The sequence below is a fragment of the Canis lupus genome, chromosome 15 (genome assembly GCF_011100685.1).
Source record: "Canis lupus familiaris isolate Mischka breed German Shepherd chromosome 15, alternate assembly UU_Cfam_GSD_1.0, whole genome shotgun sequence".
Taxonomy (NCBI): domain Eukaryota; kingdom Metazoa; phylum Chordata; class Mammalia; order Carnivora; family Canidae; genus Canis; species Canis lupus.
In genome coordinates, this window is record NC_049236.1 from 42833665 (window position 1) to 42859532 (window position 25868).

Sequence of the window (25868 nt, forward strand, 5' to 3'; positions counted from 1 at the left end):
AAAATGCACCCTTGATGAAAAGATGAAGTTTAGTGGTTAGAATTTTTGCTTACAAAAATAGATTAGAATTTAGATTATAAAAATAATTTAGATTATTTTAAAAATTCAGTGTAGTCTGAAAAACTAAAATTGAATTTTGTCACATTTACATGTTCATTCCTGTTTTTGTGACATTTTGTCAATCAGCCCAGGAGCTGGAAACTGACTTCTTTATCTTAAAATTAAAAAAAAAAAAAAAAAAAAAAAAAAAAAGTTAATTTGCTATAAGTAACAATTTGTCTTGAAAACCCAAAGTTTGTTTTAAAATTAAGTTGATCCCTCTTCACTGTGGTCCTTCAAAGGAACTTCTAAACTTCACATTTGACTGGAGGCAGCAGTCAGCAAACAGGAATAATAACCTGAGGAAACCAGCAGCATGCCAGACAGCGCTTGCGAAGGAAGCAGGAAAAGCGAGTGTCAAAGCACCCCAGAGCTCCCTCATGCCCGAGTGTTATGAGAGCTTGTCGCCAGTGATCTTGGGAAACTCTTCAAGGGGAATTTGGTTCAAGTCTTTAATTCATTGTAAAGAACCAGCTACGACATCCCTTTTATTTTTCCCAGGCCGTACACATGCACTTGCCTGCTCCCCTTCTTCTCTTGCATCCGGGAGGCAATCAAGTCAAAGCAGATGTTACTTAGGACTCTTCGGATATTGATTTCAGGTACTTTTCATCCTCTTATGATTCTAGATCATATGCATTCAGCTAACTCTCTGAGATGGTGATGTAAGCTTAGAATAGTCTCTGGCCACATGCTCCCCCATCCCCACTCCGCGAAGGAAGGTCCATCTAGCACCATGGGAGAGAGTGAGGGGAAGGGCAAAAGGGTCTGAGACTGAATCCTTGATGCCAGCTCTTTCCTGGGCATTCCCATTAGTCAAACCAATCAATCCCCCTTTTTTCCTTAAATTGCTTTGAAATGACATTCAGTTTCTTGCAAACAAGAGTCCTTACAAATGCATTCCTTAGGGCCAGAATTGTGTACACATATGCAGAGAGGTTTGCAGGGCCAGGTAATAATGACAGCCATCATTTATTGCACACTTAATTTGCACCCAGCTCTATGCTGACCAGGTCCATCATTTCCTTTAATTCTTACAACACTTTTCAGGTGGATATATTATCATCTCCAGGCTTCACATGAGAAAAATGTGGCTCAGAGAGGTTCAATAAGTTGCTCAAAGTCACAGCTAACTAAATGGCACAGCAGGGATTCGAAATGAGGGCTCCCTGACTTCAAAGCCCATGCTCTTTAATCACAGGGTGCTAGAGGTCTTCAAGGGCCAATCCGGCTACCCCAGGAAGCAGGAGAGTCAGGTTCCAACTAACAGATGGCTCTGTGTGCTGATGGAGCATCAGTCAAGTTTGGTCTGCTTGCCCCTCACTGTTCAGTTACTGTGACTGCTGAGATCTTGCCAGAATCAGAGAGTGCTGACTAATCTGAGAAGGTGGCTCATCTTTTCCCTGTCCAGCATGTTGCTAACTCGAAAATCCCTTTACGACAGAACAAGAGACTTCAGGAAACAGATCATGGCACACCTAATTGGGAGGCTCAGCAGCGGGGAGTCAAGAAGAGAAATTCCTGAGGCTGATTCTCAGAGAGAACTTTCTGAGCAGCTTTCAGAATATAAGGCCGGAGTGGAGCCCTTGAAAAGCGTGTACTTCCTAGAGAAAGCCTGTTTTATTAAATTTTTTAAAAATATGAAATTTTTACTCTCTCAGCTAACTTGGGAATCTGGGGGCTCAGTTGTTGAGTGTCTGCCTTCGGCTCAGGGAGTGATCCGGGGGTCCTGGGATGGAGTCCCACATCGAGCTCCCTGCAGGGAGCCTGCTTCTCCCTCTGCCTCGGTCTCTGCCTCTCTCTGTGTCTCTCAGGAATAAATAAAATCCTTTTCAAAAATGAAAGGATAAAGATTTGGCACACCTGATTAGCATCCTCTCCCTTGTTATAGTCTCATCTCATGACTGATGGTGGCATTTTCCATGTAAACTGCTGTGAATTAGCGTTTCTGGTACTTGCAGTCAGAAGCATTCTAACAGATGAGGTGCTCGTGAAGAGTTCGCAGCCCAGAGATATGAGTTGATTGTGTGGGCTTGGCAGAAGGACCAGAGTTGCAGAGAAAGCTGATGGAGGAAGTCAGGGCCATGTGCTGCAGGAACGGCTGGGGGATGTCCTAAGACCCCAGAGAATAAAAGGCAGGGATCTGGGCCCAAGAGAAGCTGGAACGTCTGGGCAGAGCCTGGGAGAGCACCTTGTGGGTTAACATGGTTCCTGCACGTGAGGAAACAGCTTCTTGCCTCTGAACTTTGGTTGGTGCATTCCCTTCTGTCTCGATCAACCTTCCTCCGCCCTGCCCCTTTCTCCCCAGTAAACCATGGACTCAATGCAAGACTCAATTCAGGCATTACCTCCTCCAGGAGGTCTTACCTGATTACCCTGCTGGGTGCCCCCCTGACCCCCATCCCCATCCCTATCCCTGCCCTCAGAACACTGTTCTAATATTAGGGGTGTGCCTGTCGCGTCCACTGTGGCTTGCCCACCTCTGTGTGCCTCAACAAATGGGTGTGGATTGAATGAGTGAGAGAGGAAGAAAAGGAGAGGCTCTAGTTCTGTTCTTGAGTTCCAGGAAGAAAGGGGGCAGCATATCATTACTCAGGAAAAAGGGTAGGAGGGGAGGCTGTCCATTCCAGGAACAAAAGTCGAGGGCTCTGGTCTTTTTATGAGCCTTTTTCTAACCATCAAAATAAGAAGCCCCAGGTACCGTGTCCCCTGCACCTTTGTAAGCTCAGTGACTTCTGCACTGTGGTTTCTCTGCAGCAGTATGTAGCCAAGCCTTTGCCATTAAAGAGCCCGTGGGGTTGTCCTCAAGACAGGAAGATAGAGCCTCGTAGCCAGTGTTGGAGAGAGGAGTTGCCTAGGCAAGGCTCTAGGTTGGTGGCACCTTCAAAGAGCAGAGGAGGGAGGGCTGAGGTCCTGCGGCCCATGAAGAAAAGGAGAGTGTGGAGAATTGGTCTGGACCTGAGAAGTGTCCGTTAAGTTTAAAAAATGGGCCCCTGAAGACCTTAAACAGGGTGCTGTTTCACCAGATGCCAAAGAGTTCAGGCCTGTGGCCAAATCTGGAAAGAATGTTTTAAGACCTGGCAGTGGCTAAGCAACTTAGCTCTGCCTTGGAAGCAAAGGCAAATGTGAAGACTCCAGAGTAATATTCTAAAAATCAGAGCCCCTAAATTTTATTCTATACATGCCAACTCTAATCAGTTGGTATGGACTTTCAATATGGCTAATTTGAGAAGGAATCTAAAGCCATCACCAGAGTTGGTTAAAAACAAAACAAAACAAAACAAAACACCCCAGAAAAGTTAAAAAAAAAAGGGAGAGCTCTGATTAATCCTGTCTGCTATGGGTTTAGGTAAGGAGGACTAGGAAAGAACTTGGAAATCTGAATGAAAGATAAAAGAGGGGGCTTCTAAAAAAAAAAAGAAGAGGGGGCTTCTTTTTTAAAAATTTAATTTATTAATTTGAGAGAGAGAGGGAGTTAGCACAAGCTGTGGGGAGAGGCAGCTGAGGGGAGAGGCAGAGGGAGAAGTAGAAGCTGACTCCCTGCTAAGCAGGAAGCCTGACGTGGGCTCAATCCCAGGCCACACAGGACTCGACCTCAGGACCCCAGGATTATAATCTGAACCGACAGCAGACACCAAATCACTAAGCCACCCAGGTGCCCCAAAGGGGGCTCCTTAAAGATATTATTGAATGAATTACATCTAGCAGAGCATGTACCTGAGTGGAAATGCCATGGACTTTGTCATTAGAAAGAGCTGAGTTTCAATCCTGATTCTGCCCCATTTCTTAGCCATGTAAGCCTGGGCAATTTACAAAACCCAATGAGTAACAAGGGACTCTGCTGCAGATTTAACAACAGGTAACTCTTACATAGAGATTTCTGTGTGCGAGGCATTGTTTTATGACCTTTCCTCACAACAACCCATGAAGTTACTATCCCTGATTTACCAGGGAGGAAGCTAAAAGTTCAGAAGGGTGATACAATTCATGAGGGGCAGATTCCCACCCAGGCAGTCTGGCTCTGAGTTCACATTCTTAGCCACCATAATATATACTGTAGCCAACCCCTTTCCATTGCTGATTGCAATCCCTTATGTTATGGGTCAAGCAACCGACATAAGCTCTGTGATTCAACTGTATTCTGTAAGACTTGCACCTGCATAGAACATTTTCTTTTTTAAAAATTTTATTTATTTATTCATGAGAGACAGAGAGAGAGAGGCAGAGACACAGGCAGAGGGAGGAGCAGGCTCCATGCAGGGAGCCTGACGTGGGACTCAATCCCAGGTCCCTGTGTTCACACCCCGGACTGAAGGCAGTGCTAAACCACGGAGCCACCCAGGCTGCCCCCTGCATAGAACACTTTTGTAGAGCACTTCACCTTAACCGTGTGAGCTACAGAGTCATGAACAGGACAGGAGCATGAACTCACCTGATGAAAGGAGAAAAAAGGACAAAATCAGGACTCAGGAATTCGGTCTTTAATGAAACATCTCTGGCCTTTTTATTTTGCTCTAGCATGAAAGGTTTACTCAAGAGCCATCACAATACACAGAACAGTGAAGCCAGATGAGGGAGTCTTCAGCTTGTGGAGGACTCGTTCTTTCTCCCATGCTGGAATGAAGCATTCTTTCACAAAATGGTTTCAGAGCAGGTGCCAACAAGCTATGGCCCCTGCATCAAATCCTGCCCATTTCTTCTACATAAAGTTTTATTAGAACGTAGCCAGGTTTATTCTTTGATGTTTGGTCTATGGCTAGTGTCACACTACAACAGCAGATCTGAGTAGATGCAAAACAGACCTGATGGCTCACACAGCCACCTTTCTAGCCCTTTGCAGAAAAACTGCTGATCCTGGCTCTCCACTCGAGGCCGGACTTTCTACATATCAATATGGCACAGGTGATCATCTCATGCCCTGACCTAGGGAAGGAAGAACACCATGGCCCCTTGGGTGTTTGCTATGGGAGATGTGAAATAGGATGTCTATAAGAGAAACCAAAAGGAAACAAATGTGGCCAGAATAGCATACTGCGAAGTGCGCTCTAAGGAATGTTAACCAATGTTTTGTGATAAAACGGTTCCAGGGTCAACTGGGAACTTCTCTGGTAAACAACCTTAAGCAGATTTCTCTTCTGCGGGACTTCTCAGGACATTTAAAATGCCATTATGCTTGAGATTTCTCAGAGGCTGATATGGTTCACAGAATGTATTTTCCTCATGGAGCTATGTTCTTCAGAACATTCTTTGGGAAATGTTAAAATAAAAGAAGTATTTAGAATTATGCTTCCTGGGAGCTAGAAATGAAAACTATGTGAGGGATCCCTGGGTGGCGCAGCGGTTTGGCGCCTGCCTTTGGCCCAGGGCGCGATCCTGGAGACCCGGGATCGAATCCCACATCGGGCTCCCGGTGCATGGAGCCTGCTTCTCCCTCTGCCTGTGTCTCTGCCTCTCTCTCTCTCTCTGTGACTATCATGAATAAATAAATAAAATCTTTAAAAAAAAAAAAAAAAGAAAACTATGTGAACTATGGCTTCATAAGCATGTCTTTCTCTCAGCAAGGAGAGAGAATGAAGAAGAAATAAAAAGATCCAGGGTGAGAAAAAAGAAAGAGAGAGAGAGAAAGAGAGAGATAGAGAGAGAGAAAGAAAGAGAAAGAAAGAAAGAAAGAAAGAAAGAAAGAAAGAAAGAAAGAAAGAAAGAAAGAAAGAAAGAAAGAAAGAAAGTGTTTGAAGGGAAGAAGGAAGGAAGCAGAGCCCTGGAGAAATAGTGTATGAGGATATGAAGAACATCTGGGTGATGGCACCATCAGAGGGAACAGTGTGTCAAACGCTGGGTACCACCCAACGCAGAATGTGTGGCCACTGCCAACATCACTATGGTCATCATCAGCACTACCAGAGAAGCTAACCTTCCCTGGGGTCTCGCCACTCTGTAGATTCTGTGTATGTCCTTTACACCTACAATGTCACTTAATTACCTTTTTACAGATGAGGAAACAGAGGCACAGACAAGTAAGTAGTCAGAGTCAAAGCTTATAAAGTTTGTAAGTGGCAACGCATAGATGCAACTCTGTGATACGGGCCCAGAGCCCACGTTCCCGCTGTGGCACAGCATTGCTCTGCTTGCACCTCACTTGCCTGGGGCTGCAAGCCCACCAGGCAACACAAGAAGGATTCTGTACAGAAATGTGACACGAAGCCATTTGGAGGAAAAGACAAAATAAGCCAACCCCTGTCACGTTGGATAACCGACCACGCAGGGAGCCAAACAGCTAGAGGACTGATTTCTTCCCCCCATAGGACAGCCAGATGTTTCGATAATATCATGTTTTCTTCCTCTTTCTCTTTCTACTCGTGTTAACTATTCCTTCTTAACTCTTATCATAAGTTATCTATCAGGCTTATCCAAAGTACTACATTTGCTCATAAAGTGAATATAAGATAGTTTTTGAATGTTACAAAAGCATTTTCAAACCAAACACTATAACTACTGTATAAGCCTCATTTAGATTCCCACAACTACCAATTTATTTTTATTTTTATTTTTTTTAGGATGACGGCCCACATAACAGCTTCCTTTGACAGATTCTGAAAACATGAATCACAGCTCAAGTAAATCTTTTGTGGCTCAGAAACATACCTGCATTTAAATACTAGCATTATCCAGGTCCTAGCTAACCACTGACTTCCATGCCTAAAATATGATGAACATAGTAAATCACACTGGGCAGGGGAGTTAAACCCAGGTCTGGAAAAGCAGTCCAGTCCAGCATGTGAAAAATTTGCACAGAGTATCCTGGATTTGCTCCAATGGCAAAAAAAAAGAAAGAAAGAAAAAAAGAAAGATGGTTGCCTCGGCCTGGGCCAAGACTGCAAAACATTGACTGGGAGCTCCTGAAGGCGAAGCTGGTGTGGGACAGTCTGCCTCTGCTCCTCGAGCCTATAGCAAACCAAAGGGCCAGGGCAGGGGCCCAGGTCAATGCAAAGACCGCCACGCTGCTCACCCATGTCTGTTTACCTGGTGCAGGTGAAGGCAGGGCTGTGAGCTCCTCCGTCCGGAAGAGCCGTGTGGCAGTGTGATCCTGGCCTCCTAGCCTCCCCGGCGGCCTGGGCTGCTGCCCTGCACGCTGCTTCCGCGGCTTCTAAGGTCCCATTGGAGAGCCCCATGGGTTGGGGAGCCCCACCGCTAGGATCGCATTTCCAAGAGGGTGTGCCTCCCCTGCCCCCGACCCGCCCTCCCCCCCCCTTTCCGCCTTTGCTTGCGTTGACTTTGGAGAGGCTCGGGTTTCTTCCACTCCTGCGCTGGCTGCTGGGGTGAGGCGGCCCCTGAAACCACTTCCAGATGTGCCCGCAGGCTGGCTGGCTCGGCCAGACTTCCTCTCACATCCTCCTCTGGCAGTCTGGGTGCAAATCAGCTCAAAAACAAGGCAGCTCTGGAGGAAAGGATTCAAAGCTGGAGAAGAGCAAATGCTTGGAGGGTGAATTTCCACCACACATTGGGTCTAAGTAAACTTTGGAAAAGCAGAAATGGAAAAATTAAGTTCATACTGATTTTAAGAATCTCATCATAGCCACTAGTTTCTCCTCAAATCTCCCAGTCATTAAAATGCTGTGGTCCCCAAATTAAAGCCCAGATAACAGCTGTCGTCTCATTTCACCAAGGCAATGATAACAATAGAATTTTTAAGGTGGTTTTGAGCCAGAACATGAAAAGGAATCAGGCAGGGAATGAACCCCACCCAGCTCTGGGCTGTTCTGTTTCTGCTATTGATTCTCAGAAACCCAGGAAATGGTGCCAGCACATTGCCTGGGATCATGGAATTTATTTCTGTAACCTCTCTCTTAACTCCTATAAGGAAATGAGGATCCCTCTGCTCACTGGCTCTTTCTAAAGTGGTGTTTCCCAATAGAAATATAATGCAGGCCACTCTGTAATCTTAAATTTTCTAGTAGTCATTTTAAGATAAGTACAAAGATAAGTACCTAGCTGGCTCTGTCAGAAGAGCATTCAGGTTATGAGTTTGAGCCCCACATAGGGTACAGAGATTACTGAAATAAATAAATAGATAAATTTTTAAAGAGCGAGGGGGAGAGAGGGAGAGAAGGAGAGGAAGACAGAGAGAGAGAGAGAGAGAGAATAACTCTGCACCAGGCACTGGGCTGAGCATTAAATTAAAAAAAAAAGGTCTAAAGAGGTAAAATTAATTTTAATGATATATTTTACTTAACCCAATATATACAATATATTATTTCAACATGGAATTAATACAAAATATTATAACAAGATATTTTACATTCTTTTTTTGTATTAAGTCTGAAATCTGGTGTGTGTCTTACATTTGTGGCACATCTCAATTCAAACACTAAATTTCATCAGAAACAACTGGTATGTATTTATATTTCATATAATTTACAGATTAACAATTAGGCTCACATACTCAGGTTGTTCCAAGCATACTTAAAAGCTTTCCAATAACTGAATCAAGTATCAGTTTTTCAACCTAAATTCGTTAACATGAAGTACAATTTAAAAGTCAGTTCCTGGGCAGCCCGGGTGGCTCAGCAGTTTAGCACTGCCTTCAGCCCAGGGCATGATCCTGGAGTCCCAGGATTGAGTCCCCCATCAGCCTCCCTGCATGGAGCCTGCTTCTCCTTCTGCCTGTGTCTTTGAGCCTCTCTCTCTCTCTCTCACACACAAATAAATAAAATCTTAAAAAAATAAAATAAAAAGTCAGTTCCTTGGTTGCACTAGTCACCTATTACATGCAGAGCAGCAGCATGAGTAGTGGCCACTGTACTGGACGGTGCAGCTCTAAAGGGTTTATTGGGTTGATTGTTTTTTTCAGACTTGAACTTGGAGAGTGGGAATGTCTGAATACCTTCCCTTTGTACAGGACTTTGAACACTGACAAAGCATCTTCACATTTTCTATTTCATTTTCTTCTCATAACATTCCCATAAGGTAGGCTGAACAGAGATGTTGTTCACCAATTTGCAGATCAGCAAATTGAGGTCTTGGGCATGTTAAAGTCCTAAGTTCCAAAGTAAGATGGTGGATAAAGCCAGGACTGGAATTCCTGTCAGTAGGTCTCTCACCCTTTTCTCTCTTGAGGCACATGATTCAATATGAGGATTTTTGGCTGCAACTCTAAGGGTTAAACTGCATTCAGGGCTTTCGCATTCTTCACTTGGCCAGCCTTCAGCATCCAGTCAGGGTGCAGATGGAGTTGTCTGTTGCCCTGGTGGTGTTCCCTCACACACTCCTATCCTAAGGCCCTCATACGATCCAGCAAGAATGCCGTTTTTCTTTGGAGCAGGCTTGATATTATGCTATTCTTCTTTTCTCTTTACTTCCAGGAGGTGTGCTGTATCTTAAAGCACAACTTTACTCAACGTTTGAGCTAACAGACATGGTTGTGAAGTATTCGTCTTTGGTTGCAGCAGGTGCACCTGACACATGGATAGCATGCAGGAAGTGAGAAGGTCCAGCAGCAGCACAGACAACTGTACCCTGAGCACTCCTGCTCCAGTACTCATGGCCCTCACGTGAGCAAAAATATCACCACTTCTTGGCTCAGGGCTTGCTGCTACCCTTCCAGAATCATGTGCTATCAGGAGCGGCAGGACGGTCAGTCAGATATGTCCCAAAGTATCATTGAGGGAAAGCCCTCAAGCTGACCCCTGTCTACTCCAGTTTCCTCCAAAGGCTGGGGCTCCCCTCCCACCACCTTTGCATCTCTCATCCACCTAGCAGAATGCCTGACCCAGTGTGAGACCCAGTAACTAAGTAGGTTCAGAGAGGATGACAACCAAAGTACTCCAGAGGGGGGCTCACAACTGAAATGGTTCTGTTGTTTTCATAGACTCTGCTTGCTATTCATATTGGCTTCCATCTGGACCTAAATCTCTCTGCTCACTGTTCTTTGTACACTTTCTCTTTGATGCCCTACTGTCTCCAACTGGGGATTCTCTCTCCTTTATTTCTAGTGGACCATGTCCTGAGGATGTAAGAGGCTTATTACCTATGACCTAGATTTCTGCATTGTGGGCACATGTATCCTTTTCTGGGGAAGAAAAGAGGAGAAAAGAAAGAGACAGGTTTTAAGGGATACTCCGGTAAGTGCAGTGGCTGCCAGCATGGGCTCTGGGGATGGACAGACCCAACTGTTAGCTCAGACGTTATACTGAACACATCACTCAGAATCTCACCTGTGGTTTCCTCAGCTGTAGTGTCAGGAGCCTCCTAGTGAGCACTGAGTAAGGGCTCAATACATGGAAGTCATCACAGTCATCCCTCCTTGTCTTCCGGGAGTCTGCTCCCAGACGCCCAGGGGGTGCATGAAACCATGGAGAGTTCCAAAAATCTATGTATACTATTGTTTTTGCTATACATATATACCTACAGTAAGGGGTGATCTATGCATTAGGCACAGAAATTAACAACCATAATGATAAAGTTGAACAATTATAACAATATACTGTAAGAAAAGCTATGTGAATGTAGTTTCTCTCTCTCTCAAAAGATCTCATTGTACTGTTCTCACCCTTCTTGTGATGATGTGAGATGACAAAATGCCTACGTGATGACATGAAGTGGACAAAGTGACACGAATGACGCCGGCATTATGACGCAGTGTTCGGCTACATCGTCTTCTGACCATCCATCGTCAGAAGGCAGATATTCCACTTCCTGACTATGGCTGACCAAGGGTAACAGAATCCTCAGAAGCGAAACTGCCAATAAGGGGGGGGAGGGGACTACTGTATTTTTACTGTTGGATGAAGACAACCCTCTTCAAGATATAAACTAGGAAAAGGAATTATTTTATTTTTAATTTTTATTTATTTATTTATTTATTTATGATAGTCACAGAGAAAGAGAGAGGCAGAGACACAGGCAGAGGGAGAAGCAGGCTCCATGCACTGGGAACCCGATGTGGGATTCGATCCCGGGTCTCCGGGATCATGCCCTGGGCCAAAGGCAGGCGCCAAACTGCTGCGCCACCCAGGGATCCCTAGGAAAAGGAATTATAACAGTAAGTTATTTGTAACTTTTTCTTGAAAAGTCCAAAAGAGTGATATGATGTTGCGAACGCCACCAGTAGCCTACTTAATAACCTTCTCTGCTTCCTCCTTTGAAATAGAAACACTCTTTCGTGTGGGAGCAGCAATTGCCCAGTTAAAAACACTTACCTCCTCAGACATCCTGCATCTAGGGTGGCACATGAGCAGAAAGAAGTCAGCCATCTGTGACTTCCTAAAAAGCTATTGTGTTCCTGGCAAAGAGCCATTAGGGGCTTCTTGCCATTTCTTCCTGTCTGAAATCCAACCTTGATGCCTGGAGGTGCACTCTCCATCTTGCAGCTCTGGAGATAAAAGGTCCACACTGTACTTCTGCATATGGCCACACCAGCCATGCACAGATTAGTGTTGAACTGTCAGGGTCCTGGCAGGATACAGATGGCTCACTCCGGAAGGTTAATGGTGGAGACTCTGAAAAAAGGCACTATTTGAAAAGGTCAGTATTAAGGAAACACAGTAGCGTGGAATTAGCAACTGCAGGAATTAGCAGGTTGTAACCTGGAAGGATAAGGCAAGGGAGTGGCTACTAGGACTGGGAAAGTAGGTACATGGACAAGGCTACCCAACAGGAGCAGCCTGTGTTGACTAACACAAAAGGGACCAGGGGACTAGTTACCCTAAGTTTCCAATCTCCTGTTGGTGGTGCCTCCCACTGGCTAAACCATACTGGAAGTCAGAGAGCAGGGGAGCTCAATAGACATAATATCTTTAAGTCAGCCTCTCAGGGCACTGAACATGTTGAAGAAGATTGGAGGGTGGATCTGTATAAGCAAATAGGAAATACCCTTGCACAATGTAGGTAGGGTCCCCTGGTAGCCCTGCATGTGTTAAGGAGGGCAGAGCAAGAACACAGGAGGAGCCTAATTCCCTGCTGGCACTGGGAGTCACCAGAGCAGCAATGAACTAAGTATTCTGAAACACCTAACCATGTGAGGAAAACAAACCATCACGTGGGCATGTCACTCTGGTCAGATTTCAGTTATGTGTCTGAGTGCAGTTCTATGGGATTTATATGCATCTTCTTTTTGTGGTATCATCAGCTGACACGATGTATATCTGAGTTTATTTTTTTATTAGTTGAGAGTCAAATGTTCATCCTTACTTCTTACCCAATAGGCCTGCCTTGGCTGAGTGTACTGCTTTGTAGATAAGGCCTTAGATAAAATCTATTAAGGCTGATAAATGGACTAGAAGGAAGGAAGCAGCTTAGTATAGCAGCAATGAATCACTACACTGGGTCTGGCTGATGGCCTCAATTATCGCCTCGTCTTCCAGGGCTGGGGTCCAAGATCACCTACCTGGGGTAGGACGTATAACTAGAGGAGCCTCAGTTCCTCTCTTTTTCCTGATGGGACTCAATGACTGGTCATCTTCTTGTCCCATGCTGAGGCGCTCAGGACTCTTTTCTGCTACCCCCTAAGCTGCAGCAGTTGTGCCTATGCCTGCCTCTCTACCTGTTGGCCCTCTTTCTCACTCTGATGAAGTATTTTTCTTCCTTGATTCTGAGTTCCCTGTTCTGGGAACTGATGTAGGCTCTCTCTGGCTTAGAGTCTTGGCTTGCTCTTGCCTGCTGCCTTTGTCATGCCTTGGCCACCTCTCTAGCCAAGACCCATGGCCAGAGCCCTGTGATCTGTGAATAGGCCTCTCAGACACCATCTGCTTCTTTCAACTCAGGAGCACTGCCTGCCCCACCTCTCTGCTGTTGAGTCCTGCCCCCCTGCCGCCACTCCCTAAAACTCCCTCCTAAACCTCTGCCAATAAGACCTTGGCCTGAATCCTTAGTTGAAATGAAGGTATCCCTTGGACATGGCAATTTACACTCTTGGCTGAAAACACAGCCGTCTGCCACCTCCCAGTACCAGCCTCTTCCTCTCCAGCCAACTCCTCAGTGGCTCAGAAGAGCAGAAACAATAGTGATGTAATGAGAATGACAAAGATGACACAGGTGAGATAGCCTACTACCTACTAAGTGCTAACTACCTGCCAGGCATCACCTCGTGCAGCCTAGCCCTGGCTTTGTGTGGCAATGGCACAAACACCAGTTTTCATGGTTCAGGTCAATGACATCAGGCCCTCTGCACAGTTCACAGTTTGCGTCTGTTACCATAGTACATTAACAGTGAGTACTTGCCCAAGAACAAACTTTGCTGCTAGCTTTTAGTCCATGAAATTACTATGCAAATAACAGACCCAAATCCTGATCCATAACCAATCATGTCGCTTCCATCAGTTAGCCAGTGGTGGGTCACTGGACATTTGCTATTCAGTTTACGTACAAAGCATGTGGTCATGTCACCTCCTTAATTCCTGGTGATAAACTCTTGCGATGTTTACAAAAATGAATAATAGAGAGAATTGGCCAACAAAGATAATAGGGTAGCAAAGAAACAAAAAGTGATAATGACTAGAGTGAAGTTCAAATCAAAGGTAAATGGAGGTAGAGAAGAAATAGCTGGCTGTGGGATGACACTGTCACCAGGCAACTCTAGACATGCAGCCAGAAGAATTGAGTAAAGGTAACTTTATGAACATGAATGCAGAAACTGGTTGTGTAGAAAAGGATAAAGATGTTCCCAGGGAAGAGATATGGATAAAAAATTCATCTTAAAGGAGCTCTCAAAGATATTTCACGACATTGAAAGTGCAAAGAATAAAATATGGAAAGCTATCCCAAAGCTGAAAAGGAGTATGACAATTTGCCAAGGCACAGAAAAGATGCTCATTCTGTACAGTAAGTTTTATGATGGTAAGGCAAGCACGACTCAAACTACTCTTGATAAGTTTTATTTCTTTTTTAAAGATTGTAGCTATTTATTTGAGAGAGAGAGCAAGCGAGGGAGGGAGTCCGATGTGGGACTCGATCCCAGGACCCCAGGATCATGACCTGAGCTAAAGGCAGACGCTCAACCAACTGAGCCCCCAAGGTGCCCCACTCTTGATAAGTTTTAAACAAACAAAAATCCAAAAAACCCAAAAATGTAACTCTCAATGTTTTTAATGATTCAAATTACAGTAAAGTAAATAAATACTAGGTCTACTAATTTTCTCATTTCCCTAGGCATTTAAAACCAACAGTAAGAGTAGTAAATACTTTTATGAAAATGTTTAAAGATCACAGCACAGGGGTGCCTAGGTGGCTCAGTGGGTTAAGCATCTGCCTTCAGCTCAGGCTGTGATCTTAGAGCCCTGGGATTGAGCCCCACATCTGGCTTCCTGCAGAGCAAGGAAATCTGCTCCCTTCCCCATCCCCCACTCATGCTCTCTCTCTAACAAATAAATAAAATCTTCAAAAAAAAAATCACAGCACAATTGCAATCTTTCCCATTGAGATTTAAGATCCCTTTGCAACTTATATGGTCATTTTACAGAACTACACTACTGGGGCGTAGTCAGTTGGGTGTTTGACTCTTGGTTTTGGTTCAAGTTGTGATCTCATGGGCTATGGGATGGAGCCCCACACCAGGCTCCAAGATCTGAGCTTAAATGGGGAGTCTGCTTAGAGGTTCTCTCCCTCTGCCCCTCCCCCTACTCTCTTTCTCTCAAATAAATAAACAAATCTTAAAAAAAAAAAATACAATAGCCAAACTGTGGAAGGAGCCTTGGTGTCCATCAAAAGATAAATGGATAAAGAAGATGTGGTTTATGTATACAATATTACTCAGCCATTAGAAATGACAAATACCCACCATTTGCTTCAACGTGGATGGAACTGGAGGGTATTATGCTGAGTGAAGTAAGTCAATCGGAGAAGGACAAACATTGTATGTTCTCATTCATTTGGGGAATATAAATAATAGTGAAAGGGAATATAAGGGAAGGGAGAAGAAATGTGTGGGAAATATCAGAAAGGGAGACAGAACATAAAGACTCCTAACTCTGGGAAACGAACTAGGGGTGGTGGAAGGGCAGGAGGGCGGGGGGTGGGGGTGAATGGGTGACAGGCACTGAGAGGGGCACTTGACGGGATGAGCACTGGGTGTTATTCTGTATGTTGGCAAATTGAACACCAATAAAAAATAAATTTATTAAAAAAATAAATAAAAAAACAAACTATATTCTATGAAAAAAAATTAAATGCAAGGATGAAAAATGAAAAAAAAATAAATAAAGAGCTACACTACCATGCAAACCAAGGACTGCTTGTACTTTACATATGTTATCTCATTTGGTCTGCAAAACAACTTTAATAGATGCTATTATTATCCCCATCTTATAGACAAAGAATCTGAGACTCAAAGAGGATAAATAATTTGACCAAGACCACACGGCTAGTAAATGGCTACATCCACTGAATTCTAAATCCCATGATCTTAATTCCTGCTATGTGGCAAGTCCAGATACATGATGGGTGTTTGATATGGGAGAGCAGGAGTGAAGGAGAAAAAGTAGTGTGGGATGAAGGGACCTTCTCTAAGGGAATCTTGAAAGGCTAGAGCAGCACCATCCACTAGAGCTTTCTGTTTTCCACGTACACTTACACAATAGAAATATTTATGTAATCTAGAATATATAGCACAGAAATATAATATATTAACCCTTGTGCATATGTAAATCTATGTGTACTTCTGAATCCACCTTTTCTTGATCCTTCAGGATCTTGCTCCATCAAGTGTGAATTCTCCTCCAGGTAGGCCTCGTTGGTTAGCTCAAGTAACTCTCATTTCCAACCTTATTCTCCCTTCCCTCCTTCTTATTATTGAGGCTGAAACAAACAAACATAACTACTTTCCCAGACTCCTGTAGCCACCCTCCTGAAGATGAACACCAATGTCTGTTCTCCTTTTTCTGTAGCAGAAACTTGAACATTAGCTGGGGACATGGCCATTCTAAATAAAAACATGTCCCATACTTTCTTTCTTTTTTAAAGATTTTATTTATTTATTCCTGAGAGACAGAGAAAGAGAGGCAGAGACACAGGCAGATGGAGAAGCAGGCTCCCTGCGGGGAACCCAATGTGGGACTCGATCCTGGGACCCCAGGATCATGCCCTGAGCCGAAGGCAGATGCTCAACCACTGAGCCACCCAGGTGCCCTGTCCCAGACTTTCTTCAACTAACTGTGGCCTTGTGACTAACTTCTGGCTAATGGGATGTAAACAGAAATAATATATATAATTCCAGAATGTGTTCTGGAGAAGGGAACATTCTTCTCCCTTACTCTTTCCTGTTGCTGGAATGTAGATGCAATTGCAAGAGCTGGAGCAGCCATCTCAGACCATGAGTTGGAAAGATTTATTTATTTATTCCTGAGAGGCACAGAGAGAGGCAGAGACACAGGCAGAGGGAGAAGCAGGCTCCATGCTGGGAGCCCGACGTGGGATTCGATCCCAGGTCTCCAGGATCACGCCCTGGGCTGAAGGCGGCGCTAAACCGCTGAGCCACCTGGTCTGCCCGGCTTTTGCTTTGATAACCACTTCCACTTCTGTGAAATTCCTTTCACCTGTGGCTTCTTAATCTCACCTGGTTCCCTTTCAACCTCTCTGGCTCCTCATTCTCTGTTTCTTTCATTAGTGCCTCCTTCTGTTTTTACCTCTTAAGTGTTGGGTTCTTCAGGGTGCTCTTCTGCCTCACTCTTCTCTTTCTACATTCTCCTCCTAGGTGGTAACTTCCATTCCTAGAGTTTCAAAGATTGAGAATCAGAGACCTATTCTAAATTCCTCACTAAGCAGAATTAAGCCAAAGCTGCTGTGGTAAAATAGCATCGCCCTCCCCCCGTCTTTTTTTAAAAAAAATTTATTTACTTATTCATGAGAGACAGAGAGAGGGAGACATAGGCAGAGGGAGAAGCAGGCTCCCTGCAGGGAGTCAGATGTGGGATTCAATCCTGGGACTCCAGGATCGCACCCTGAGCCAAAGGCAGACACTCAACCAAGGAGCCCCCCAGGTGCCCCTAAAATAGCATTTCCATTGGATGAAGCACTTTGTCATGGATTGAATTGTGTTCCCCCAAAAGATAGGTTGAAATCCTAATGCCCAATACACGTGAACATGACTTTATTTGAATGTAAAGTCTTTGCAATTGTCATCAAGTTAAGATGAGGTCATTAGAACGTAACTGTGAATTAGAAGCAGAGACGAGACACAGACACATAGGGACAACAACCACGTGATGAGGAAGGCAGAGATTGGAGATGCAGCAAGGAATGCCTAGGTTCAATGGCCACCACCAGAAGCCAGAAAGAAGCAAAGAAGCATTCTTCCCTACAGTTTTCAGAGGGATCATGCTGACACTTGATTTTGGGTTTCTAGCCTCTAGAACTGCAGACAAAAATTTCTGTTGTTTCAAGCCACATGGTTTGTGGTATTTGGTTACAACAGTTCTAAGAAATGAATACACACTTCCTCCATTGTAATGTACCTCCTTATCTAAGCAACCAGTTATGACTTGAAATCACCTTTCTCTTAATATTTTGTCTAAATCTTTTCCCCAGTTCAGGGATTTTCAGCCTTTCACATATCACAGACCAGTTTTGACTTTTTTTTTTTTAATTTGGATATCAACATTGGGTTTACACCTTTCAATTTTGCCCTTAGTCTTTTGCTATAAGGGCATTAAACACACACACACACACACACACACAACTACTATCTGCTTACAGCATCATTGATAAAAGTTAGGACATTTCAACACTAGACTTCCAAAGAAAGTACAGTTCTTATTAAATATTTTAAGTTTGGGCAGCCCCGGTGGCGCAGCGGCTTAGCGCCGCCTGCAGCCCGGGGTGTGATCCTGGAGACCCCGGATCGAGTCCCATGTCAGGCTCCCTGCGTACAGCCTGCTTCTCTCTCTGCCTGTGTCTCCACCTCTCTTTCGCTCTCTCTGAATAAATAAATAAATAAATCTTTAAAAAAAAAAAAGTGAAAAATAAATATTTTAAGTTCTATGAAAAGTTCCTTGCTTTATCCCAGTACTTTCCCAGTATTGTTTCAGATATTCTTTCTTTCGTTTTTTTTTTAAAGATTTTATTTATTTATTCATGAGAGACACACACAGAGAGAGAGAGAGAGAGAGAGAGAGGCAGAGACACAGGCAGAGGGAGAAGCAGGCTCCATGCGGGGAGCCTGATATGGGACTTGATCCTGGGTCTCCAGGATCATGCCCTGGACTGAAGGTGGCGCTAAACCGCTGAGCCACCGGGGCTGCCCCTTTTTTTCTTTTTTTAAGATGTCATTTATTCATTCATGAAAGACACACAGAGAGAGAGAGGCAGAGACACAGGCAGAGAAAGAAGCAGGCTCCCTGCAGGGAGCCCGACATGGGACCCGGGATTCCAGAATCACGCCCTGGGCCAAAGGCAGATGCTCAATCACTGAGCCACCCAGGTGTCCCTGGATCCATCCTTTCTAACAGAAACATTTATGTATGCGACAAAGAAACATTAATACATAAATATTCATAGACTCCTTTGTTTCCAGCCATCTTCCCCCTCTTTTCCAAAATTCTCTTTGACCATATTGCAAAATTGGGGTAATCAGTGACAGGATGAACTTGAGAAGCAGGAGCTGAAAGAACAGTGAGAATTGGGCACCTGGGTGGCTCAGTAGTTGAGCATCTGCCTTTGGCTCAGGGCATGATCCTGGGATCTAGTCCTGCATCTGGTTCCCTGCAGGGAACCTGCTTCTCCCTCTGCCTATGTCTCTGCCCCTCTCTGTGTCTCTTATGAATAAATCAATCTAAAAATATATATAAATAAAAATTAAAAAGGTAGAGAATCACTTCTCAAAGGAAAGTTTAGAGGGATGAGGAGGTGGAGAGGCAGGCTCATGACTGAGGGAGCTGGGGTACAGGGGATGTTACAGCCATAGCAGAGAAATTGCAAATGATGAGAGACGAGGAATTTTAGGAAATTTGCTGTATGTTGTGTGTATTTCCGCTCCCGTACCTCCTTAAGAGTGTGAGATAGATTTAAATTGCTTTCAAAAAATTTTTTTTTCTTCTGGAATTGTATCTCTTCGAGTGTCTTTATAGGACCAGATAATCAGGCAGCTGTCAGCCTTACCAGGATTACATATATGACTGTGAGCAGAGGCCGTGGTCGTGCAGTTGTTAGGAAAGGGGGCCATGGAGCGCGGAGCCTTGTGTTTGATTCCTGGTCCCAATCTGCTTCTGCTGTGTCCATGGGAGAACTACTCCACGCCTCTGTGCCGCACTCCCCCAGGCACGATCGGGAGACACCGGTATCCACGTCACTGGAGGGTTGGGGTTACCAGGGCGAGGAGGGAGGGCAGCGTTTGCAAACGGAAGACTCTCAGACGTCCGCCAGCAATCAAACGGAAGCCTACACAGTTTCCCACCTGCCGAAACAAACCAACAAAACGCCCTTCGCGGCGGACTGTTGCTAGACTTCCTGGCATGACACCCAACAAGGCGTCAAGGGTCCGGGCCCCCCTGGCCGTCCTCCCTCCCCGCCCGTCCCCTCCGTTCGCCGGCATCCTCGGCGCCCGCCGGCCCAGACTCTCGGCCTCCTCCCCGCGCTCCCGGGACTTCGAACCTCCACGAGAAGCGGTTCTCCCCGCGGCGCTGTGACTGTTCAGGCGCTGACTGGCCCGCACGTCCTAGATGCTCAGTTAACGTGGCCGTGGGGGAAACCGCTGCGCCTTCTCCAGCACAGACGACCCGGGAGGGCCCAGGGTGGGGAGGGGAGACTCGGTTGCTGGGAGGTGTCTGTACACCCGAAGGCCCGCTGCCAACGGCGCTCGGCCCGGGCACCGCGCCCCGGGCTGAGGGCGACGCTACCCTACCGGTGCCCCTCGCTCCGCGCCCGCCTCCAGCCGTGCCCCGGGCGCCCGCGGTCACGTGACCCGGTCCCCGGCGCCCAGCGGGAGGCGGGTCCCCGCCCTCCCCCGGGAGCCGCGGCGCCGGAGCGGGCGCGGTGCATTGTGGGCAGAGGGGCGGGGGTTGGGAAAATGGCGGCTCCCAGCCTCCTCAACTGGAGGCGGGTTTCCTCCTTCACGGGGCCGGTCCCCCGCGCCCGGCACGGACACCGGGCCGTGGCCATCCGGGAACTGATGATCATCTTCGGAGGGGGCAATGAGGGCATTGCGGACGAGCTGCACGTCTACAACACGGGTAGGCGCGGCGGCCGCTCTACGGCCCCGCCTGTGGGAGCCGCGGAGGGGGAGGGGAGGCGAGGCGGCGGCCGAGGCCCTGACAGCTGTCACCGCCGGGTCACTGCCTCTTCGGGCGGGCAGCGGGGACTGCGGCTCAGCCGGGCGGCCGGGGTCCCACAGTGTCCTGGGTGGCAGCTCCGTTTCCCCAGGCCCGCGGGGTGGAGCCGGGCCCAGGGCGGGGAGCGCCGGCCCTCAGGCAGGCGGTCCCGGACCCCCCCCCCCCCCCCCGCCCCAGCCCTCGGGCGGACGTAGGCGAGAGAGAGACGGTTTCCACCCGCCCGGGCCTCTTCCCGAAGGCTCGCTCACTCCGGGGTCCGGGGTCCGGGGTCCGGGGTCTCGCCCCTGTCAAAAGCCCAAACCAACTCCAAACCAAAGCTGCTCTGGGCCTGTCTCGTCTTTGCCTGCGGTCTTTCCTTTGGAGGAAATGAATCAGGGCGGGGATGGCTGGGGGACGATGAGGAGGGAAAACGAGAGGCCTGGTACTTTCACCCCAAATACAGCGCCGTATCTGGCAGGTGGGAGCCAAGATTTTTACTCCATTGCTAACCCTCTTAACTGGCGGGGAAGTGGTGGGCGAGACCCGCGCCTGTTCCTGCACAGTCAGGTCTGTGTGCTGAGGCTCAGCGGGGCGCGCTCGCGGAGGGGACTGGACTGTCACTTGAGCACCGCTACAGACCCCTGCTGCCCCTCCCGGAGCGCCTCCGGATAAAAGGAGGGTGGAATCTCATGTTCCCCAGCTTGTAAATGGGCCAGCGATCAAGAGGAAGCTGTGTCCTCGGTATAAGGCTAATTGCCGAATTTTGGGTCTGTGTCATGATCAGTAACTTTGACCAAATAACTTAATCATAGTGGTCATTTAAAGGTTAACGAAATAGTGCCGTAGGAGAAAGTTTTTTTTTTTTTTTTTTTTTTCTTCACCGTCTCCTCCTCTTGGCACTCTATAACACATAGTTTAGAAGTTATTTGACAATTTGGTATAGTGTAAAAATCCTGGCTTTGGAATAAGTTAGACCTGGTTTTAGTTTTGCTCTGCCAGTTGCCCAGGTTCAGCGCTAAAGTTACCAGACTTAAATGTCAAATGGAGATGATGATACTCAGCAAGTAGGATTTTGGTAAGAATTAAATTGTATAGGTCAGGATTGTTGAACAGCAGCACTATTGCCACTTTTATTTTATTTTATTTTTTTATAAATTTTTATTTATTTATGATAGTCACACACACAGAGAGAGAGAGAGAGAGAGAGGCAGAGACACAGGCAGAGGGAGAAGCAGGCTCCATGCACCGGGAGCCCGACGTGGGATTCGATCCCGGGTCTCCAGGATCGCGCCCTGGGCCAAAGGCAGGCGCCAAACTGCTGCCACCCAGGGATCCCCTATTGCCACTTTTAACCAGAGAATTGTTATAAGAGCGTGCACTGTACATTGTAAGATCTTTGGCACCATCTCTCATCCCTACCCACTAGCGTCTCTCCCCTCCCTCCAGAGAGACAACTACACATTTTTAGTTTGCTTCTGGGGGAAAAATCATCTCCAGTCTCCAATAATCACTGATACAGATGATACATATAAAGTACATAGTCATAGTTTGTGATAACTTTATTATAATTGGTTTTAATTTTATTTTGGCAACTAGTTACAAATCAGTGGTTCCTACCAGCCGTTAGAGGAGACATCCCTCCAGGTTGCGCTGCCCATGGATTTGTCTGTGATGGTACCAGAATATTAGTATTTGGGGGAATGGTTGAATATGGAAGATACAGCAATGAGTTATATGAGTTGCAGGTAAGTGTATTTCAAATTTATTTCACTCTGTGGCTTTAATAATAATATTGCTCCTAATTCTTTGAAAGATTGCAAAATATTTCATTAACATATTTAAAATAGTATGAGTTTCACATTTTATAGTTTCAAAGGAAATGTTTCCACTGCACTAAAAAGCCAAAGTTTCTAGTGTAAGTCTTTTTCTCCTACCCAGTGTAACAGTTGTAACATTAATAAGATATGTTACTTAGCATCAGTTATACATGTTACTGGTTTAGATTTTTTGTATCTTAGTGTCCTAGTTCTTCAATTTTAGCAGCAGCAGAAGCATTGGAGGGCTTGTGAAAACAGATCCCTGCGCCCTGCCCCCCAGAGTTTTTCTGAATGGGTATTGTCTGGTGTGGGGCCTCAACACTGGCATTCCTACCGAGTTCCCATGTGTTGCTGCTGGTCCCCAGACCATACTTTGAAAACCTCTGCCTTCGTTGTAGAGTTTGTTACCTTCAAACTAATAAACGCTATTTTTTTTTTTTACTGGCAAGACATACAAAAATTAAGGGGTACAGTTTCACATATCCTTTATAAATTTGATTCTACTAAGCCACACTCAGAGCCCTCTCTGACAGCTGTGCATATGTTCATAGGGCTGCTATTATGAGCTGCTAATTGACAGATATAGGTGAATTATACCTACTTAAAAGCAAATAGTTCTGGTAATAGAGCCTCTATAGAGCATAAGTTTTGGAGTTTGGTTTATTAAATGATCTTTATTTATGCTTATTTAAAGGTTGAAATATATACTATCTATGGATTACCTAGTTTCAGAAAAGAGTATATAAATTTCATTTAATCTTCAAGTGATATATATTTAATTTTTCATGTAAATATTTGGGAACTATTAGTGTTTATTATTATTTGCTTAGGTTTGCTGTTGAGGAAAGCTGTGAATATGAAAAACTAGACTGAATTCTTTCTTTCTTTCTTTCTTTCTTTCTTTCTTTCTTTCTTTCTTTCTTTCTTCTTTCTTTCTTTCTTTCTCTTTTCTTTCTCTCTTGTGGGATCGGGGGTGGGGGGGGGGCAGAGAGGCAGAGAGAGGAAGAGATAGAATCTCGAACAGACTCCAGGTCCAATGTGGAGTTCAATGCAATGCTGGGCTCGCTCTCATGTCCCTGAGATCATGACATGAGCCGAAATCAAGCACTAACCACTTAACTGCTTAACCAGCTGAGCCACCCAGGTGCCCCAGGAAGACTAGACTGAATTTCTATTGCAGTGTTTATTTTAGTTCCAGAAGTTACCTGTTTCCTTCTCATTTGTCCTCAGAAGAGCTTATTGGAGCCTTCTGATTGGATTTTGATTAAAATATATTGATATGATGTTATACTATTGACAATATAGGAATGCTTTCTTCATTTTATCTGATTGTGCTTTTTTTTAGGCAAGTCGTTGGTTATGGAAAAAAGTGAAACCCCACCCCCCTTCTTCTGGTTTACCTCCTTGCCCTCGGCTTGGACATAGCTTCTCTTTATATGGTAACAAATGCTATTTGTTTGGTGGTCTGGCAAATGAAAGTGAAGATTCAAACAATAATGTTCCCAGGTATGTTGATTCTTTTTCGAACCAAATGTTTAAGACTTAGATTAAGAAAATTTAATTTCTCCCAGTTATTAAAAAGATAAAACTTAGCCTTTTGCATTTAAACCTAACAATAAACAAATTTGTGAGCAGTTGTGTTTTCCCTAGTCCCTGGAATATGTGTTTTCATAACTATGCCTTTTCTAATCAGAAATCATCTTATTAAATGATATCAACATAATTATTTATAGCAACCTATTTGTATATATTGAGCCATAGTGTATTTTACTTGTCATAAATGATAATGAAAATAACAAATGATTATTTTCAAATTAGATGTCTCTGGGAATTTGGTGACAAAAATGTCACTATAAAATAAAGGCTATCATATCCACTTTTCATACAGGAAGTTGTTATGGTAGTTCACACAAGCAAATACTTTTTGAAACAATCCTCTCCCCCTTTTTCCAAACAGAACTAATCACTGCCTCTTTTTGTATAGTGTTTTGATCACATTGTCATTTTGGCACTCAAGTTTTGGAAATTTAGAATCTGAAAGACTTTTCTAATTCACTGCTTACCATGGGTGTCCTTTAGTGGAAGTAATCTAATACTGTTTTCCTTGACTGTGAAATGAGAGTTATTGAATACCAGCATTTCAATGTCATGATGATGGCTAAGTAAGATCGTTGGCCTCATTTTCAAAGTAGTTGCAGGTTGCCATCAGCATATTACCGACATTACATTGATGTTAGTCTTAGCTTTTTTGTTTTTTCCAAACCTTAAAAAAATAACACTAAATAAGATATCATGGGAAACTTGGAAACTAGAGAAAAGGAAAAAAATTTATCCCAACATACTATAACCCAGATACTTTTACGTCTAGCACATGTCTTTTTCATCCTTACCTTAAATAGATTTTTCTAGATATAGACTTGTAAAAAATTTAAGAAATTAGAAAATATACAAAATTCTTTCTCAAAGCATCACTGTCTTCCAACACAAGCAAACACATAATTCAATTTGATGTATATATTTTAGAACCTTTTTCATGTATCATATGTTAGTCAGGTTTTTTTTTTTTTTTTTAGTTTATTATATATAATGGGCAAGCTTCTCAAGTTTATGCTGCTTGAGGGAGCAATAGATAGATGTAGTGCTTTTGAAAGCCTCTGGTTAAAGCTAGCAGATTCATTTCTGTTCACATTCCATTGGTCGGCCATCCTAGACTGAGTGTTCTGCCTAGCAGGAGAGGGGAGGTGGGAAACATTGATCTGATCATACACAGATAAGTATTCTTTTTTATAGAAGTGGGATCTTTCTTTTTGCTTTGCAACTTTGGGTGTTTCCTGTTTGTTTTTGTTGTTTTTTGTTTTTTGTTTTTTTTTTTTCCTTTGACAGTGTATCTTGGAGATCTTTTAGGGCAATAGATAAAAATTGACCTTATTTTTTTCTTAATGGTTGAAAAGTAGTCTGAATTTTGCAAATTACTTAACCATTTAAATGGTAGACATTTAAATATTTCCACTTTTTTGGTATTACAGTCTTTGCACAAGTATGACTATTTTTGTTTTTTAGAGAGAAAGGGAGAAAGTGAGGAGACAGGGTGTGGGTATAGGAAGAGACAGAATCTTCAACGGAATCTTCTTCCCTGCATGGAGCTGGTTGCAGGGCTTGATCTCACATTCCTGGGATCATGACCTGAGCCGAAATCAAGAGTCACATGCTTAACTGCCTGAGCCACCTGGATTGTAGGATTCATACTTGTAAACGGAATCGGTGGGAATGAGGTCAAAAGATATTTATTCAGGTTTGTTAGATATTCCTGAATCAATCTGCAAAGAGACAGAGCCATTTTAATTTTATACTCCTAATAGCAGTGTGCAGGTCTGCCTACCCCCTTAACAATATCGAATTGTCTCATTCTTCTTAGTTTTTGCCAAACTAATAGGTGAAATACATTTTGTGGATTTATTTTTATTTTTTAAAAACTAGTAATGAGTGTGACAGCTGGGTGGCTCAGTCAGTTAAATGTGCAGCTCTTGATTTTGGCTCAGGTCATGATCTCAGGAGCATGAGATCCAGCCTCATGTTGGGCTGCAGGCTCAGTGCGGAGTCTGCTTGTCCTTTCCCTCTCCCACTACATCTCCCCATACGTGTTCATGCACACTCTTGCTTGCTCTCATAAATAAACAAATAAACAAATAAACGAATAAATAAATAAAAATCTTAATAAATA

General features: G+C 44.5%; 2 protein-coding genes across 6 annotated transcripts in view; one reads left to right on the plus strand and one right to left on the minus strand.

Moving 5' to 3' along the window:
* Positions 1-10844, minus strand: part of GLT8D2 (glycosyltransferase 8 domain containing 2) — a 37043-nt gene extending 26199 nt beyond the window's left edge. For 2 of the 4 annotated variants that reach the window (XM_038558877.1, XM_038558876.1), the window contains exon 1: positions 7120-7297. The gene's annotated coding sequence lies outside the window, so the exon portion shown is untranslated. Of the gene's footprint in view, positions 1-7119; positions 7332-10645 lie in introns of those variants that run through there. The other 2 variants (XM_038558875.1, XM_038558874.1) reach the window with 2 other exon arrangements.
* A 9207-nt stretch (positions 10845-20051) lies between these two features.
* Positions 20052-25868, plus strand: part of HCFC2 (host cell factor C2) — a 38277-nt gene continuing 32460 nt past the window's right edge. The window contains exons 1-3 of one of the 2 annotated variants that reach the window (XM_038558879.1): positions 20052-20252; positions 21927-22075; positions 23493-23653. In XM_038558879.1, the coding sequence (XP_038414807.1) occupies positions 20090-20252; positions 21927-22075; positions 23493-23653 (473 nt within the window). In that variant the 5' untranslated portion in view covers positions 20052-20089. The remainder of the gene's footprint in view (positions 20253-21926; positions 22076-23492; positions 23654-25868) is intronic. The other variant, XM_038558878.1, reaches the window with a different exon arrangement.